The sequence below is a fragment of the Equus asinus genome, chromosome 21, assembly GCF_041296235.1.
Source record: "Equus asinus isolate D_3611 breed Donkey chromosome 21, EquAss-T2T_v2, whole genome shotgun sequence".
Taxonomy (NCBI): domain Eukaryota; kingdom Metazoa; phylum Chordata; class Mammalia; order Perissodactyla; family Equidae; genus Equus; species Equus asinus.
The window spans coordinates 88,151,671-88,171,199 of NC_091810.1; the positions used below are offsets into that span (position 1 = coordinate 88,151,671).

The 19,529-nt window shown below is 38.8% G+C and overlaps 1 protein-coding gene across 2 annotated transcripts in view; it reads right to left on the minus strand.

The window, feature by feature from the left end:
• ATR (ATR serine/threonine kinase) overlaps window positions 1-16,440 on the minus strand; it is a 108,694-nt gene extending 92,254 nt beyond the window's left edge. For both annotated transcript variants that reach the window (XR_011496619.1, XM_070493461.1), the window contains exons 1-5: window positions 16,022-16,440; window positions 5,776-5,867; window positions 4,339-4,488; window positions 1,477-2,354; window positions 460-638 (exon numbers count right to left, since the gene is read on the minus strand). Coding sequence is in view for 1 of the 2 variants with exons in the window: in XM_070493461.1 (XP_070349562.1) it covers window positions 460-638; window positions 1,477-2,354; window positions 4,339-4,488; window positions 5,776-5,867; window positions 16,022-16,425 (1,703 nt within the window). In the remaining variant the exon portion in view is untranslated. The remainder of the gene's footprint in view (window positions 1-459; window positions 639-1,476; window positions 2,355-4,338; window positions 4,489-5,775; window positions 5,868-16,021) is intronic.
• Between the last annotated feature and the right edge of the window lie 3,089 nt (window positions 16,441-19,529).

The window sequence follows — 19,529 nt, forward strand, 5'->3', positions numbered from 1 at the left end:
TTAAAGAGTCTTTTAGGGGCCGGCTCTGTGGCCGAGTGGTTAAGTTCGCATGCTCTGCTGCAGCGGCCCAGGGTTCGGATCCTGGGCGCGGACATGGCACCGCTCATCAGGCCACGTTGAGGCAGCGTCCCACATCCCACAACTAGAAGGACCTGCAACTAAGATATACAACTGTGTACGGGGGGGGTGGGGGGGGGAAGATTGGCAACAGTTGTTAGCCCAGGTGCCAATCTTTAAAAAAAAAAAAAAAGTCTTTTAAGTAACCATATTTAGCCACGAAATCTTTCATACTAGAATAGACTACAAGAAATATTAAAATATTTTAAGCATCCCTTTGACTACCTTTAGAAAGAACAAATGTTCTTTGTGGATTTAAGTCAAACACTTAACTAAAGGTGATTTGGAAACATGAATAAAGTTTTATGAAATAACTAAATACAAACTGAATGAAGGTCATACGCCTCAGTCTGTTTTGGTGCTCTTTTGGAAGAGTTTAGAGATGAGCTGAGTCGACGCCTTTTGGGTGATATTCCATCACTATTACTGCTGAGGCTTTCCTGTTGACTTTGGCACTGAACCTCCTCAATGATTTCCATACTTTCCATTTTTAAGGCTGCATAAAGTGGGCCCAACAAATACTGAGAAAGCAAAGATCATTTCAAAAACTCTCTTAGAAAATATGCTTATATTATTCATAAACAGTAAAAGTGCATTAGGTATTAATTAAGAGTTTTCTAATAAGGTAAACTATTTTCAGAGTCTCATCATGCAAAACAAAGACCTAAGTTAATCTATATTATTTCACAGTATATATATGGACATACATATATTTCTATACGTAGCACTATGGTTCCATAGTCTTAGAAGGCTTAAGACAAATCCTTCTCTCTATAACCTGTTTTTCCCTTTATCAAAACGCCACAAAGAAAAATTCTATAAGGGAATTACTAACTTCTTTCACCCTAAAAATCCAGCAAGATTTATAGACAAAATAAAGTGAAATATTTAACCAAGTTATTGCACATCTCACTATTTTATGGTACTACCTGTCTTCCACAGTCCAAATAGGAAAAAAGGCATAATTTGGCATGACTAGTACTATGTACCCATATGTTTTCTAAAAGTGATTGATTAGAGCCTGTCAAAGACAAAATGTATGTGAGTGCTTAAAGTTTTTGCAATTAAGTTGATGACTGACCCCCTTTTAATTAACAATGCAACAAACAGGCTTACATTTCACAAATTCTGCTTTAAAATATTCTACTCCACTGGCAGTTGATGACCAATTTAATGAACAAATCCCTCTGAAATCAAAGAAAAGTCCATAATACGGAGCCAAAGTAGATTATGAAAATCATTCTGTTCTGAATATACATTATTATTAAAGATATTCTACTTTTTCATTATTACACTTGCACATACGGATAAATTATGAATAAAATACATACTTAACAAGTAACCTTAAAAATAACTTACCTCTGCATCTACCTGAACTCCAAGCACATTCACAAGAGCTCTACAAATGTTTCTCACATAAACCTTCCTGACTGGTAAAGCAGATTCATACCCAGCTGGCACATATTTAAGGAAATACTGCAGCAAGTGGCACAAAGCTGCTTTTAGCAAATCAGACTTAAGCTGCATAAGCACACCATCTTCAAACATGACACAGAGTTTTTCCAGCAGCATATTTAAATAGACAGGTTCAATACTTCTATAAGCTTCTGCTTCAAAGGGGAATAGTGTCTTTATCAGCTTTGATAAGGGTTCTTCATAGACTTTCAATTGGTCAGCATCCATTTCTACAAGGTGTTTTAATAATTGCAAAAATGAACTGAAAAAAGTGCTGGCTGGTTGTGCTGGTAGTCCTCCAAGCTCAAAGAGTTCAGTTAAAAGGCTAATTGCTAAGGATTTAATTTTTGGACTACCATACTCTAGCAGAACACAACCGATCCGCCAAAGTAAGAGTTCTTGCCTTCTAAAAAACACAATTGCAATAATACGAATAAGAACCGTTAATAAAGTGACTTCAATAAATTCTAAATTTTGCATGTTCATGAGCTGCAAAGGAGCTGGTTGTAAATATCCCACATGTTCATCTAATTGACTTAAAAATCGGTTAACCAACACTGGCCATTCCACAAAGTGTCCCATTGCATTTCTTCCGTGGAGGTAAATCAAATCTTCAAAAAGATATAGTAATTCCTTGGTCAGTACTCCAAAAATAGCAGGACTCTTGCTTTTAAAAAGAAATAATAATGAGCAGATGACTTCACAGATTTTCTTGTGTAACATATGACAGGATGGAGTTGCTGCAATCCGCAGAAGTCTTGTTATGATCCAATTACTGAATTCTTTGAAATAAACAAAAAAAAGATACTAAACAAGCAAGTACATCAGAAGTGCTAATTAATTTGCTAAATGCTAGATAATTTATTTTGAAAGTATAAATTTCACTAGCAAATAGTCTAAAACATTCCCTGTACAAAGGAAACATTATAGTAATTTATAATACCAATTCTGGAGACAGAGAGACAAGGTCCTAGCTTTCCACTTATTAGATGTGTGAACTTTTCATTTCTCTGAACCTCTGTAACTTCATCTATGAAAGGGGAATAATGACATCTACTTTATGGGTTACCATGAGGATGAAGTAAGATAATATATGTAAAATTCTCAGCATAGTGCCCAAAGTTAAATAACTGCTCAGTAAATGCTAGTTATTAACTCCCCTTCAACAAATATTTATTGAGTGATGACTCTGCCTCAGGTGCACAAGAACAAATCAGTCATAGTCCTGTCTTCATGAATCCTATAATAAATTATAATAAATTTCTCGAACTTTTTAACTGCAACTAAGAGATACATTTTATATCAGGACCCAGTATACATATGTATATTTATTTTATTTAAATATATAAAACAAGTTTCACAAAATAGTACTTATTCTTTTTTTTGTTTGTTTTTGGTGAGGAAGATTGGCCCTGAGCTAACATCTGTGCCATTCTTCCTCTATTTTGTTTGTGGGATGCCACCACAGCATGGCTTGATGAGCGGTATGTAGGTCCACACGCTGGATATGAACCCTGAGCCACCAAAATGGAGTACGCGAACTTAACCACTGTGCCACCAGGCCAGCCCAACAGTACTTACTCTTATTACATGTAATATACTATGATTATGATATTTTCTAGTCTATTATATTTAGTCTTCATAACCCACTATGGGTCATGACCTGTTGTTTAAAAAACAGTATAGCAAAGAATACAGACAAACAGGTATTTACAATATAGTTTAATAACCACTATGATAGAAGAAATGCAGAACACTCTGTACTAACACAGCATAAAGAAGGAACAAGTAAGCCAGTCCTAGGGCTGGCAGTCAGCAGTAGTGGTCAGAAAAGACTTTTTAGAGGACATGCTACTAAAGTCGAGTCTTGAAATGAAGGCAAAAATTTTTAAAGACTCTATGCATTGCACAAAAAAAAAAAAGGGATGTCTGCTTTACATATCCTTATGAGGAAGCCAATAAAGGGACAAAAGTATTGGAAATAGTAACGATAAAGCCTAGAAAAAGCTTCAACATCTAGAACAGGAGTCAGCAAACCTGTTCTGAAAGGGCCAGACAGGAAACATTTTAGGCTTGAGGGCCATATGGCCCCCATGTCAACCACTTAACATTGCCTTTGCAGCAGTTACAGACAATAGGTAAATGAAGGAGCATGGCTGTGTTCCAATAAAACTTCGATTACAAAAACAGGCAGCAAGCCATAGTTTGCTAATGCCTGATCTAGAAGAAAGTGATTACCGAAAATAGAAAAAAAGATTTGGGGGCCAGCTTGGTTGGACAGCAGTCAAGTTTGCATGTCCTGCTTTGGTGGGTCGGGGTTCGCCAGTTTGGATCCTGGGTGCAGACCTACACACCACCTGGCAAGCCATGCTGTGGCAGGTGTCCCACATATAAAGTAGAGGAAGATGGGCACAGATGATAGCTTAGGGCCAGTCTTTCTCAGCAAAAAAGAGGAAGATTGGCAGCAGATGTTAGCTCGGGGCTAATCTTCCTCAAAACAAAAGAAAAGAAAAGAAATAGAAAAAAGAAAACTGCTAAAGTGCTCAATGGTAAAATAACAAATTTGATTACTTCTATTCCATTCTGGGTACACAGATCTACAAAAGAAAATAAGAATGCATGAAATAAAACAAACCATTACCATTTTGCTCCCATAATTTACAGCAAATTTGACCAAAATATGTGTAATAATGTACATGTTATATTTCAGAAGAGGGTAGATTTCATAAAACAGATACAAATGAATGCACAAATAGCAGGACTTACCAATACAACTGCCCTTGGCCTCATTTTGTCCATGGCTTCCATTCACATTTACAAACATAAGTGGGGAGGACTTCATGATATGCCGGATGAAATCAAGTAACATCACAGAGGTTGGCTGAGAGTCAGTTTTCTTTACAAGTTCTAGAGCAACTAAAACAATAAAAGATTCATTTTAAAGAGTCATGACAAATTAAATGGCAGTCCTTTTGTTGAGAAACAAGACTTTGATGACCAGAATTATGTTCAGCACAGTGCTCATGATAAACTGATGGGGCTAAACACTACAACCCTATCTTTTTAATTTTAAATGATTAATAATCATGTGCACTCACCTATTATACATCCATTCACCAAACATGTACTGTAGGCCTACATATGCCTGGCACTACTAAAATCTGAGGATTAAAAAAAACCCTCACAGGGGCTGGCCCAGTGGTTAAGTTCGCACATTGTGCTTCGGCAGTCCAGGGTTCATCAGTTCAGATCCCGGGTGCGGACCTACCCACTGCTTGGCAAGCCATGCTGTGACAGGTGTCCTATGTATAAGGCAGAGGAAGATGGGCACAGATGTTAGCTCAGGGCTAATCTTCCTCAAAAAAACCCTTCACAAACAGATGAGGGAGTCAGACATATAAACTAATAACTCTAATATAATATGTTAACTGCACTAATCCACAGAAGAGGAAACAAGTGTCTGGGAAGATGCTGAGAAGGTTGGTCAAGCAGAGACAGGAAGGACAAGCAGTCTAAACAGAGGGAGTACAACGTGAAAACATCTTGCAAGTATTCAGTAGTCCTTTGTTATTTTTCAGCAACTCCTAATTTTACTGATTGAAAAAAGAAAGGCTAAACAACTACTACAAGTCATAAAATCTATGCCAAATTTGGAATTAAACTTATAAACCATGAGTCAAATGCCACTGTACATTACCCCTCCATGTAATATTAATGGATATGACAAATGTGATACCATCTTGTCAAGTAAGTAATATTTGTCATTTAGATTGCCACAAAGAGGAAACAGTTGATTCAACAACTAACAGAATCTTAATACCTCCCACAGACAAAGTCACCAACTCTTATTTAAAGAGTTGTTATGGGATTTGCTATTTCTCAATCATTGGCACAAAATCTAGCTAAAATAGGGTCCAGATCATTAGAACTGGCGAAAGTATTTTTTATTTATAATTGTATACAAAGAAGAACTCATAGCAAGCAGCAGAAAAATCTAGATAAACAGGAAAACAGAATTACCTTAAAAGCCTAAATCACATTATGTAACAATACTGTAAATAACTTGCTTGAAAATAGTAACTATCATAAACACTAACTTTATATCTAAAACTACATGGAGAAAAATTCTAGTATAATGTTGTATATATGGAAAAGAAAACAATTTAAGTTATCAAGTTTACATAAGAAATAATTGTTTCTTACCAACATTTACATCTGTAAGTATTCGATCAATGAACTGACATAGAATTTGTCTTGGCTTCTGTACAACCGTATTATATTCCTCTGGACTGGCACTGAAATACAAATGAAAAGTTTTTAACCCTCAAAGGGACTTACAATTCTATTTATAAAAAACTTCTCTTAAGTTGAATTTATTAAATACATTCAGTTTTAATATTGACACTGATATCATTCTTCTGTTTAAAAATGAAAGGACTTGCACAACCAGAGGCACTCACAACTAGAATATACAACTATGTACTGGGGGCTTTGGTGAGAAGAAAAAAAAAAACATGAAAGGACAATCTAAACACGTTACTGACTTACAAAGAAAAATGAACATGCTAAATGACACCACAGGCATAACATCTGCAAAATCTAGACCTGCTCTGCTCAATATAGTAGCCATTGTCACATGTAGCTACTGAGCACTTGAAGTGTAGTTAGTCCAAATTGAGGTGTGCTATAAGTATAAAATACACTTTGGATTTTCACTATTTGGTACCAAAAAATGTATCTTATTAATAATTTTATATTAATTACATGTTGAAATGGTAATATCTGGATATACTGAGTTAAATAAAATATATTATTGAAAATTAATTTCACTTTTCCTTTTTGTAATGTTGTTACTAGAAAATTTTCAATTATATATGTGGCTTGCATTATATTTCTATTGAGCAGTGCTGATCGACACTTTTAGAAAACCTACAAAAGATAGTTTCTTCAACAAATAAATTCCCAGGGAAAAAAGAGAAGAGGAAAAACTCATAATGAAGATTTAAGAGCCATATCAACCAATTACAATGTATGATCCTACACTTGATTCTGATCCAAAAATAAAAACCATTAGGAAACTGTATTTGACAATTGGGAAAATTCTAACACAGACTACATATTTGATCTCATTAGGAAGTTATTTTTTGGGCCAGCCCCAGTGGCCTAGTAGTTAAGTTTGGTGCACTCTGCCTCAGCAGCTCTGGTTCAGTTCCCAGGCATGGACCTACCCCACACATCTGCCAGTGGCCATGCTGTCATGGTGGCTCAGATACAAAAAAAGAGGAAAACTGGCAACAGATGTTAGCTGAGGGCAAATTCTCCTCAGCAAAAAGAGAAAGACTGGCAATAGATGTTAGCTCAGGGTAAGTCATCCTCAGCAAAATAATAAAAAATAAAAAATAATTTTTTGGTGTGATAATGGTATTGTGATGTTTAAAAACTCTTTATCCTTTAGAGATAAATACGTATATTTATGGATGAAATGATATCTGGAATTTGCTTGAAAGTAAGCTGAGTTGAGGATGAGGGCCATGAATTGATCACTGTTGGGTAAAATGGGAAATCAATAAACCATTTCCTTTTTTTGTGTGTCTTTGAAATTTTCCACAATAAAATGTTAGGGAAAAATACACATATTGAGTTTTAGGACCAATCACGAAAAAGTAGTATTAAGAGGAGACATAATAATTAAGCACAGAAACGATGTCTTAGAATCCTGAATGAATTCAATTTGAGCTCCATAATTTGGTGTAAACCACCAGGGAATAGAACAGAAGATCATAGTAGAAAGTCTGTGTTCCACTACTCAGGATGAGGAATCGTAGTCATTCATGTAACCAACAAGGATTTATTGAGCACCTATAATGTGCCACACAACACATCAGAAGCTACTGTTGGGAAGGTGAAAGACACAGTTCAGTAGAGGAGACTGATAAGCCAACCTAGCACTCTACCCAGGGCGGATTGTGAGCCATTCACCAAACCACTTAACACAGGAGGAAGCACAGGACTGGGGAAAAAACAAAACCAGTTTTAGAAATACTGAGTTTAAAGTCTCAAGGGAACAAGTAGGATGTCAAAAGGATTGTTGGAATTACAGTTCTAGACCTCAAGAAATATTTAGCCTAGAGATATAAAGTTATCATTATATAATAATACCTATCAAACAAGGCTGAACACATTGTATTATTTCATATTGCACAAGCAATAGGGATATTTATCCTTAATTTGCATATGAGGACACTGATGCTCATACAGATTATATAATGTACCACTACTAGAGCTAGTAGTACTGGAAGCCTTGGATATGAATGCAAATGTAATAAGTAATAAGAAAGCCAAGGAGAGAACCTAAGTTAAGGTTAGAGGAGCCATTAAGGAGAAAAGCAAAGAGGCCCAGAGGAACAGAAAGAAAAACCATGGGAGACTGTCAACAGGATCAAATAAAAGTAGTTTGTTAAAATGTCCTTTGGATATATTTTTTATTGTGTTGAAACAGACAACATAAAATTTACCATTTTAACTATTTTTAAGTGTATAGTTCTGTTGCATTAAGTACATTTATGTTATTCTATACCATCACCACCATGCATCTCCAGAACTTTTTCATCTTTCCAAACTGAAACTGTACTCATTCAACAGTAATTCCTCATTTCCCCTTCTCCCCAACCCCTGGCAACCACCATTCTATGTCTCTATGAATCTGACTACTTATGTCATATAAGTTGAATCTTATATTTGTCCTTTGTGACTGACTTATTTCACTTAGCACAACGTCTTCACAATGCGTCCATGTTGTAGCATGTCAGAGTCTCCTTTCTTTTTAAGGCTGAATAATATTTCACTGTATGTATATAGCACATTTTGTTTATCCATTCATCCCTCCAAGACACTTGGGTTGCTTTCACCTTTTGGTTATTGTGAATAATGCTCCTATGAACATTGGTATACAGATAACTGTTCCAGTCTCTTTCAATTATTTTGGGTGTACACCTAAAAGTGGAATTGCTGGATCATATGGTAATTGTTTAATTGTCTGAGGAACTCCCATAGGTTTTCCCCAACGGCTGTACCATTTTACATCCCCCCCAGCAACATACAAAGGTTCCGATTTCTCCTTCTCATCAACACTAGTTATTTTCTGTTGTTGTTGTTTTTTTAATAGCAGCCATCCAAATGGGTGTGCAGTGGTATCTCACTGTGGGTTTGATTTGTATTTCCCTAGTGACTAGTGATGTTGAACATCTTTTCATGTGTTTTTCGGCCATTTGTCTTCCTTCTTTGGAGAAATGTCTATTCAAGTCCTTTCCTTGTTTATAAATCAAGTTGTTTTTTGTTGTTATTGAGTTGTAGTTCTTATTATAGTCTGGATATTAACTCCTTATCAGATATATGATTTGCAAACATTTTCTCTCATTCCACAGGTTGTCTTTTCAGTCTGTTGACAATGTCCTTTGATGTGCAAAAGCTCTTAATTTGGGGGCTGGCCCCATAGCTGAGTGTTAAGTTCACGCGCTCTGCTTCAGCAGCCTGGTGAACGTGGGTTCAGATCCTGGGTGCAGACGTACATACTACTCATCAAGCCATCCTGTGGGAGCACCCCAGAGAAGAACTAGAATGATCTACAACCAGGATATACAAATATGTACTGGGGCTTTGGAGAGGGAAAAAAAAAAAAGAGGAAGACTGGCAACACATGTTAGCTCAGGGCCAATCTTGCTCACCAAAAAAAGCATACTTAAAAAAAAAGCTCTTAATTTTGATGAAGTCTAATTTATCTATTTTTTCATTTGTTGTCATGCTTTGGGTGTTACTGCCAAATCCAATATCATGACACTTTTCCCCTACATTCTCTTCTATGAGTGTATAGTTTTAGCTCTTACATTTAGGTCTTTGATCCATTTTGAGTTAATTTTTTTTAAGTCCTATGCATTTTAAGATGTAGTGTATAGGTGAAGGCAGAAACCAGATTGCAAGGGCCTGAAAAGCAAACGAAATGTGAATATTAAGAATGCATGCTCTTTCTGAAGCTTGACTATGAAATGAAGAGAGGAAGTGGGATTAGTGGTAAGTAAAGGAATATATGTGGTCAACAGGGTTTGGTTTTTTTTTTTCCTTTAAGATGGAGAGACTTGAGCAATTGATACTTGAAACTTGGCTTTCCTTCCTGGGACCATGTACAAGTGAAGAGATAATCCTTGGATAGGAGAAGTATCATTCATTAATATAAGAGGAAAAGATGAATACAGATGCTAATAATTTAATAAATTCAAAAGGCAAATAAAACAAGATAAGATCTCCCGCTTCAAGGAACTCAAGGAACTCAGGTCAGTTGCTGAGGAGAGGGGAGGATTAAAAAATAATTTTAAGCAAGTGTCATATACACCCAAAGCAGGAAATAATTAACTCTGCCTAGAGGATTCATGGAAGGCTGTGTATAAATAATTAGCTCAGTCCATCACTTCTATTGACAAAACAGCTGAGGATGTAGTAGGTAAGCTGATTATTTAAAAAGAATGAAATTATATATTTCATGTAAGTAACATAAATCTATATAGCACTGTAAAATGTATATATATTTTCCCACTTAAACAATGCTAAAAGAAAAAATGAGAAGACTGTTTTCTTGATTATTCAATCACAAAGTCCAATCCTAATTGATTACATACAGGATCCATGGCATTTACAGCTAATAAGTGCCATGACAGAATTGGTCCTGGTACACAGAAATTAAAACAAAACTTTTGTTGAATGAATGAATGGTTCATAAGAATCTTCCTGAATCTTCTGGCTCCTTAATCCTGAATGCATAACCTTCTGGATCTGTGGAGTATTTACTTATTCTCTACCACTAAATCATAAACTCCTAGAGGTGAGACACTATATTTTATTTCTCTACATATCCACTGCAGCACCAGTAAACCATAAACTCCTATAGGAGAGAAAGTGTTTTACTTCTCTTTGCATCCCCTATACTACCTAGAATGTGTCTCGCTTGACAGAAAAACTATGTTACTGAAATTAACAAATATTTACAAGTAACATAAGCTGTAGGTATACAGAATCAAAGAATAAGTAATATTTGTATGTAAAAGCAAAAAACTTGGTGCTATTTATCTTATTATTTAAACCAGCACCAGTCAAAAGAAATATAATGCAAGCCACGTGTGTAACTTAAAATTTTGTAGTAGTCACATTAAGAATGTAAAAAGAGGGGCCGGCCTGGTGGCGCAGCGATTAAGTTCGCACATTCTGCTTCTCAGCGGCCCAGGGTTCGCCGGTTCAGATCCCGGGTGTGGACATGGCACTGCTTGGCAAAAGCCATGCTGTGGCAGGCGTCCCATGTATAAAGTAGAGGAGGATGGGCATGGATGTTAGCTCAGGGCCAGTCTTCCTCAGCAAAAAGAGGAGGATTGGCAGTAGTTAGCTCAGGGCTAATCTTCCTCAAAAAAAAAAAAAAAAAGGAAAAGAATGTAAAAAGAAAGTCAATTTTAACAATAATAATATATCCAAAATATTATTTGAACATGTAATCAATACAAAAATTATTAATGAGATCATTCAAGTTTTTTGGTACAGTCTTTGAAATCCAGCGTGTATCTTACATTTACAGCACATCTCAATTTAGATTAGCTACGTGTGAAATGCTCCCTGGACACATATGGCTAATAGCTATCATATTATAGGCCATCACAGATTTAAATACAACAAAAAGTTTTAAAGTCTTAAACTACAAGGTAACATAAATTGTTTTAGACAAAGTCAGGAGATTTGTCATAAACCAAGTGTAATTTGACGTGTCACTTAAAAATGTGAATGAGGAGGTGTGGGGGGAGAGGAACTAGGATTGTGGGTAGTGGTCAGTTTCCTATAAAATTCTGTATAAAATAATGCATTCATGTGTTGTTTAATTTTTAAGAATCAGTTTTTTAAAAAGGTCAATTGATTATCATTCATTAGATGTACTATCAGAATAAAGAAACTCATGGGAGAGTATTTCTTATTTTGAACCTCTACCTTGGAACTGAACTAAGAAGGTATACTTTTTCAAAAGTATACTGTAACATTAGAGTGGAAATTTAAAAAAATTTTCTTTCGTTCTTTTTTTTTTTTTTTTTGAGGAAGATTAGCCCTCTGCTAACATCCACCACCAATCCTCCTCTTTTTGCTGAGGAATATTGGCCCTGAGCTAACATCCATGCCCAGCCTCCTCTACTTTATATGTGGGATGCCTGCCACAGCGCGGCTTGCTAAGGTGTGCGTAGGTCGCACCTGGGATCCAAATCCATGAACCCCGAGCCACTGAAGCAGAGCACACGAACTTAACTGCTATGCCACTGGGTTGGCCCCTGGAGTGGAAATTTAAGTATCACATGAAGCTTGGATACATTTAGCGAACACTCACGCACCTCCTGTGGGACAAGCATCAAATACCAGAATAACCAAAATACCATGCATCTGCCCTAAAAGAATTTGTAGATTAAAGGACACAAAAGTAAACATAATTTTAACATACTATGATTAAGTATTAATAAAGCCAAGATAGAACACAAGAGGGACACTCAGCCCTGAGCAGGGTCTATCAGTCAAGGCTCCCTGGAGAATGTGATACAAAGCTGAATCCCTCCAGGTAAAAGAAGGGAAAGGAAGAGGTTATTCCAAGCAGAGGAACCAGCATGTGCAACGGCTCAGGAACAAGAACACAGGCTGCTCTAGAAACTGTAAGAGCTTCTACACGGCTAAAGAAGAGGGAAGCAGTAACTGGAGATGAAGCTGAAGAGGGAAGATGAGGTGAAAGCTCAAAGGACCAACTAATGAGTTTGGATTTTGTACTGAAGGCAATGAGACACTGAAGGGTTCTAAGTAAGGGAGTGAAGGTTAAACATGTTTTTAAAACATGAATTCAATCATGTTATTTCCCTGTTTAAAACATTTCAATGACTTCCCATTACACTTAAAATCTAACTCCCTATTCTGACCTGTAAGGTGCTAAAGGATCTGGTTCCTGCCTACTCCTCCATCCTTAACTAATACCACTCCTCTCTTTGTTTCCTATGTTCCAGGCTTCTTCCTCTTCTTTAAAAGTTAGCCTCATTCCCATCTAGGGACCTTGTACTTCCTATTCCATCTCAGACACTTCTCCTCCCAGGTCCACATGGCCAGCTTCTTCTCACCATCCAAATCTCCTCTAGTAGCTAATGTTGCTGCTCCCCAGTCCCACATCTCCCTCCCATTGTCCCATTTAATACTTTAATAGCAATATTACTATCTGAAAATATCTTGTGATTACAAAGTAATTTTAAACAGGAAGGTCCGAGAAGGCTTCTCTGAAATGACATCTGAATGGAACTAGGCAGTGTTCAGAGAGAAGAAACAGTAAGTGCAAAGGACTGAATGACCTTGGTGTATACGAAAAATAAGGCCAATGCCATTGGAGCAGAGTGAGCAAGGGAGGGATATAAGGCCATGAGGTCAGAGGCAGGCAAAGGCCAGATTACGCAGGACCTTAGAGACTTTGGTAAGGAGTGTGGATTTTATTCTAAGTGTGCTGAAAAGCCAAAGGAAGGTTTTGAGCAGGGGAGGAATGTTATGTAATTTATGCTTGCAAAAATCACTTTGGTTGCTGAGTGGGAAATCCACTGTAAGAGGGTAAAAATGGAAATGGAGAGAACAGCTGAGAGGTTATTATAACAGTCCAGATTAGAAATTATGGTGATAGCAGTGGAGATGGTGGGAAGTGTATTTTGGGTTAACAGGACTTGCTGATGGATTATTAAGGGATAAGACAAAGAATCAAGGACAACTCCTAGGCATTTGGCTGGTACATTCACAATAACCTGGGGAAGTAACAGGTTTAAGGACAGTAAATCAGGAGTCCCGCGTTGGATACGTTAATTTTCATTTCCAGGAGTAGATGTTGAGTAAGCAACCTAATATATTTCTCTGGGCTAGAGATATAAATTTGGGAGTGATCAGCATACAGATAATATTTAAAGCACGGAGACTAAAGTTACTTAGGCAGAGAGTGAAGATGAAAAGAAGACAAAACACTTAGAGACTCAAAAATAATTCCCAGATTTCTGGTTTGGAAAAACGAGTGAACATGGTATTCATTTACTGCGACATCCCTACCTCAGTGAATGAGAGGAATTAAAAAAAAAAAAAAAGCTTGGGGAGGTTTGGATATGTGCAGAATTTGTATTGGACATGTTGAGTCTTAACTGCATATAGAAAATCAGGTAAAATTGCCTGTATATAGTTGTGTATATACTTCTACAGGAGACAGATATGGTTTGGAGAAACACATTTGGAATCATCAAACAGCAGATGGTAGCTGAAGGCAGGAGAGTAAATGAGATCATCCAGAAAGACTACGCAGAGAAAAGAGTGCTAACAGCAAAAAAAGAGAGGAGCAAAATTTATCCCTGAGAGACTGAGGAAGGAGAGTCCACACATTAGAACAGCGACATTTCACTTTTTCTAGAAATCTCATTGTCGTAGTCAATTAAGGAACAAAATTGGGGAGAAAGGACTGGATGGTATGAATCTAAAACCTAGCTCTGACAACTGTTATCTCTTTGACTTTCCCTCAATTTCTGCAACTCAGTTTCTCTTTTTTTCAAGATTTTATTTTTCCTTTTTCTCCTCAAAGCCCCACAGTACATAGTTGTATATTCTAGTTGCAGGTCCTTCTAGTTGTGGCATGTGGGACGCTGCCTCAGCGTGGCTTGATGAGTCGTGCCATGTCCGAGCCCAGGATAGAACCGGCAAAACCCTGGGCCAAAGCGGAGCGCCTGCACTTAACCACTCGGCCATGGGCCGGCCCCAACGTGACTCAGTTTCTTAATAAATAGTGATAACATTTGCTTCATTCTATATCATGGAGCTACTGCGATACTGAAGAAGCTTGAATGAAGCAGTTGCAATGAAAAAGTCATGACAATTAAAAACTATTATTAGACATTTCTCTATTGGTCAGTTTTTCTATTTTTTTCTCTTAGAATGGCTACAAATGAATGAAATGAAAGGTAGCACAAGCTCTGTTATGAAAGAGACCATAAATAAATTCAAGATACTACTATTTTTATTAACAAGTCTTATAGAGGAAGAGAGAATAGGAAAGAGAAGTACTCCACAATAAGGCAAAGTCGGAAAACATACTGAGCTTCACACTGAGCTTGAAAGATAGAATCTGTACATCAACTAAAACGAGCACTTGTACTCATCTTCTTTTAGAAAGGCAGGTGCTACTTTACTAAATGTCAACACAAAGTATGCTCACAACATTCACGCCAAGAAAAATTCACACACACACAGGATGATTCAATGAAGACAAGCGTGGTCCTTTCATGCAGCCTCTTATTTACGTAACTGAGGAAGCCTAAACGTCCTTCTATGGCCAAGAAGTGGAGATGGACACAACCGCACGCAAAAAAAAAAGGGAATCAAACATCCCATGGGCTTAACGTCGTTTTGACTTTATGTGCTACGTTTTCAAAGTTTAAGAAATTGGAAAGCAACGATTCCAAAGGATAGTGCAACTGCAGTAGTGGTATAAGCCCACTTATTTCTTGCTCACAGTGGGTTACGACTGAAAAAAAAAAACAAAACAAGCAAGCAAGCCAAAACCCTGCCTCCCAGTCGTGAGGCCTGGCTGACGGCGGCTGCGAGCGTGCTAGAGGCGACGGTGGCCATCAACGTGCCTCCCCTCTTCCGCTAGGATACTGGTTTAGAGGATTTTACTCCTGGATTTACAGAAGACAAGCTTTTGCAAGCGAAACAACACTAAACTATCTTCAAATTTCGGCAACATTCTATGCACATTTCTATTTTGTGGACGTTGCGGCCGAACCCTGGCATCTGACTAAAATAACGGATCAGGGACTGGATGATCAATACGGAAGGGGTCCCATCTTCAGAATGGCCTGTGGTTTCACTACGTAGAAAAAAACTGCCTTTTCTAGCAATTTGCCTTCCTTACACAAAATCGGAACCAGTGGTTTTTCCTCTAAAGGCAGTTTTGGGTCAAAACATAAAGTTAAAAACCCAAGTCCTCCACGAGCGATCCTAAAGACTGGAAACCGGGGAATGTCCCTGGGTCAAGTCCCTCATCTAAGGGAAGAAGTTTTCTGAGAAGCGACTGAGTGTAGGAAAGTGACCAGGTGACCCGAAGGGACCCTTCGCTCCAGCTGCCGAGAGGGGCCCTAGGCAGGGGTCGAGCGCCCCGGCGCCACGGAGGTAAAGCGCAGGTCTTGGGAGACGCCCCGCGTCGTTTTAACGGCCTCTCTGAGAGGGAGGCGCTCAGGTCAGCCGCGGAGCATCTCCCCAAGGGCGGAAGCCGAGGGGAGTGGAGCCCGGACGCGCGCGGCAGGGGAGGGAGAGCACGTGAGACGCCGGCCGGGCCGGCGGAGGAGGACGTGGGATCCAGGACGGCCGGGCCCGGCCCTACCTGCCCAGCTCCCGCAGGGCGGGGATCATGGACGCCAGCTCCAGGCCATGCTCGCCCATGCTGAGGCCGCGCTGCACTCGTTCACGACGCAGACGCGGGCTCCTGCCGTCTCCACAGCCACTCTGGTGGGCAGGCGCGGCGCACGACGGGATCTGGCGGGGCCCAAGACTCCTCCCGGAAGCCGCCGCCGGCCCCGCTCTCCAGGACCTACTTCTTTTCCGCGTAGGACCCGGGGGAGGCCGGGAGGCCGAAAGGGGCGGGGCAAGCCGGCGGGGCGCGCTCGGGTCAAGTTTCTCTGGGCGGGTTCCGGCGCAGCGTAGCGGTGCGCGCCAGGCGGGCTGGGTTCGCCGAGGCTTTGGGTTTGAGGGGTTAGCTGCCGCATTTTCCTGCCGCTCTCCTGGCATCCCTTCTGAGAGGGCCGGTGCGAGAAGCAGGCTACTACCGGTCCTTTCTGTTTCAGTAGGCTTTTTCAACTTGAAGTTTCTTTTCGGTTTCCTTGAGGATTCTCCTAACCTACAATATTTAAAAGAGGGATTGAATTGTGTTTATATGTGTCTCATCAAATCAGCAGCAGGTCAGTGTCTGTCCCCGTTACGGGCGTCTACCACCGATGCTTTAATTTTTAAAGTAAATCAATGGATTCTGGCTGTAGACCTTTTCTAGCTCAGCCCAGTTTGCTTATTCGAAAGATGGCCATCCAAAGTGACTGTTAACCTGTCAACAGTGTGTATTTAATCAGGGAAAGCCATGCAAGTGTGCTTATATTTGTTCTTTGGCACGTGAGGATAAATGCTAAAACAGTATCTAAAAAAATTACAGATGGAATGACAGCTGCATACGCACCTGCCTCAGGGATTTGGCATTTGCTGTACCCTCTGCCTTGACCTTGAACATCCATCTCTCATCATCCCTCTTGAGATGTTTGCTGAAATGTCGCCGGAGAGCCTCATATAGACCAGCACACTTACACTCACACTCTGTTTTCCCCTCCATCCTGCTTTATTTTTCTTCGTAGCACTTAGAACCAAATGATAGACTACATGCTGTTTAATTGACTATCTCCTCCAATTGGAATGTAAGCTCCATGAGAGCAGGATCTTGTCTATTTTATTCACTGCTTAGATACCCAGGACCTAAAACCGTGCCTGGCACATAGTTGGTGTTCAGTAAAGATTTGTTAAATAGTTGAATGCTGTAGTGGAAAGAACATAGGATTAGGAGTTAGAGGCCCTGCACAAGTTCTCATTCTATCTGCTAAAAACGATATTATCTCGGTTAAGTTACTTAATCTCTCCTACTTCAGTTTTTCATGTATAAAGTGGGATTAATAAGATTTACCTCACAAGATTTTGATAAAGATTAAATAAGAGGTGGTAGAGTCATACAGTGGAATGCCATTTCTTAGTTAAAATGAATGAAGTCTACAACACATGCCAACAACGATGAATCCTGAAAACGATGCTGAGTGAAAAAAGCAAATTGCAAAGGGATACATAATATTATTATATCAGTTACATACCATTTTAATACCACAAAATAAGACTGTGTGAGTTATGTATACACACGTATACGAGAAAAGTTTAAAAACATGGTTGGGAAGGATGTACATCAACTCCAGGAGAGTGGTACCTCTGGAAAGGGAGAGAAGGGAATGAAATGATGAAGTTTCAACATATCTATGAGGGTTTTCTTTTAATAGAATCTGAATTAATCGTGACACTCAACATTTGTTATATTTGAGTGGATGCTATATTACTATTTCTATCTGTATGGTTCAGATATCCCAAAATGTATAAAAAATAAATATACTTTTTAAAGTTTAAATTAGACAACATGTATGAAAAACAGTTTATCAACTAAAAAGTAACAACTGTTAGGTATTAGTTTTAGATCATATGAGGAAAGATTATAAAAATTACAATGTTATATATGAGGCAATAGCTGAATAGCATTGTAATTCTAAAAGGCAGTGTAAACCCCCAAATGTTAGAAACAATAGGGCTTTGGGACTACAATTTAATTCAAAAAGTTATTTTTGTGCAAGATGTTGTGTTAGGTACTCCAATGACACAAAGATGAGGAAGATAAAGTTATCTCAAGGAGTATACAGTCTGTGGATGTAGAAAGGATATATTAAGAACCCAGAAAATTAAAAGCAAAGAAAAATCTGTTGAATGCCATACGAGAAATATAAACAGGATACACTGGAAAAATAGAGCAGGGAGAGCTCATATCTACTCCACTGGAAAGGAGGTGGATCAGGAAGGGGCTCAAGGAGAATGTGGCACCACATCTGAGATGAGATGTGAAAGATGAGCAGGATTTGAAGAGACAAAGATTGGATAAAGGACTATATTCTAACTGGAAGCAGCCATGTGAACGAAAAACATAACGAGAGAGAGAGAGGAGTGGTCCAGTTTAGCTGGTATTAGGGAACATTTAGAGTCGTCAGACTGAGCTGCTCGAACAGACCTCAGTAAGCAATGGAGAAGCACTGGAAGATTTTATATAGAGAGTGAGACAGTCAAAGCTACACTCAAATCTAGCAGGAGGGTGCAGGACTGAATAGAAGGAGGGTAGTAGATCTTTAGAGAAATCAAACTTCTTTAGCAGAATATCAATAAATGAGCAATTGATGTCCTTCCAAGCAGACATCCTCCCTCTGGGTACCCATATATTTCTCTCCTCCACCAAATGTTGAGATTTTCATACAGGCTGATTCTATTTCTTCATCTCCCACTTGGTCCTAACCTACAAACACTATACTCTCTGCCCTGCCCACCCCCTCTTAAACGCCTTTCACCACAGTCACCCATGATTTTCATATGGCTAAATCCAAAAGATGTTGATCGGTCCTTTCCTTTCTTGATCTCAGCAGCGTTTGACGACATAGACTAATGCCTCCTTGGAACCCTTTCTTCCTTTGGCCTACAAGACTCACTCTCTTGTTAACAACACTTCCTTTCAGCTTGTTTTCCCTCCAATCTATTCTCGTCACTGAGTCTCCCAACTTTTTTTGATTGCTCAACAACATTGTTGAAATTTTAAAAATAGGTCCCCTAATATGTGCATATTTATTAACCTCATATGTTTAGTACTATATTCTAATATACATATAACTCATGATAATGTAAGTTTGGACATAATACAACTGTTGATTCGTTCCCGTCTTCCTCTCACCACCTCTGCCCTTTTATCATTTCGTGGAGTGGAGTGTGAAGGGAGAGCAAGGCAGGAAGAGGCTGAAGTGGGTCCCCAGTGTCCTTGGGACCTTGGTATTTCCTAAGCCCAGTGTCCCAGATCAAGTCAACAAAGGGGCACCAACCAATGTCTTCCTGGAAGTTTCATACAGCATGTTTATAATATTGTCCCCACTGATGATTAAACTAGGATGGGAAATGACCATCAGGTGGCAGCACAACCCATATGAGACCAAGATGGACATTGCTCTCAGATGCCGAAACTCCTGGCTGCCTAGGTCTGCTAGTTCCATCACGATGCATTGGAT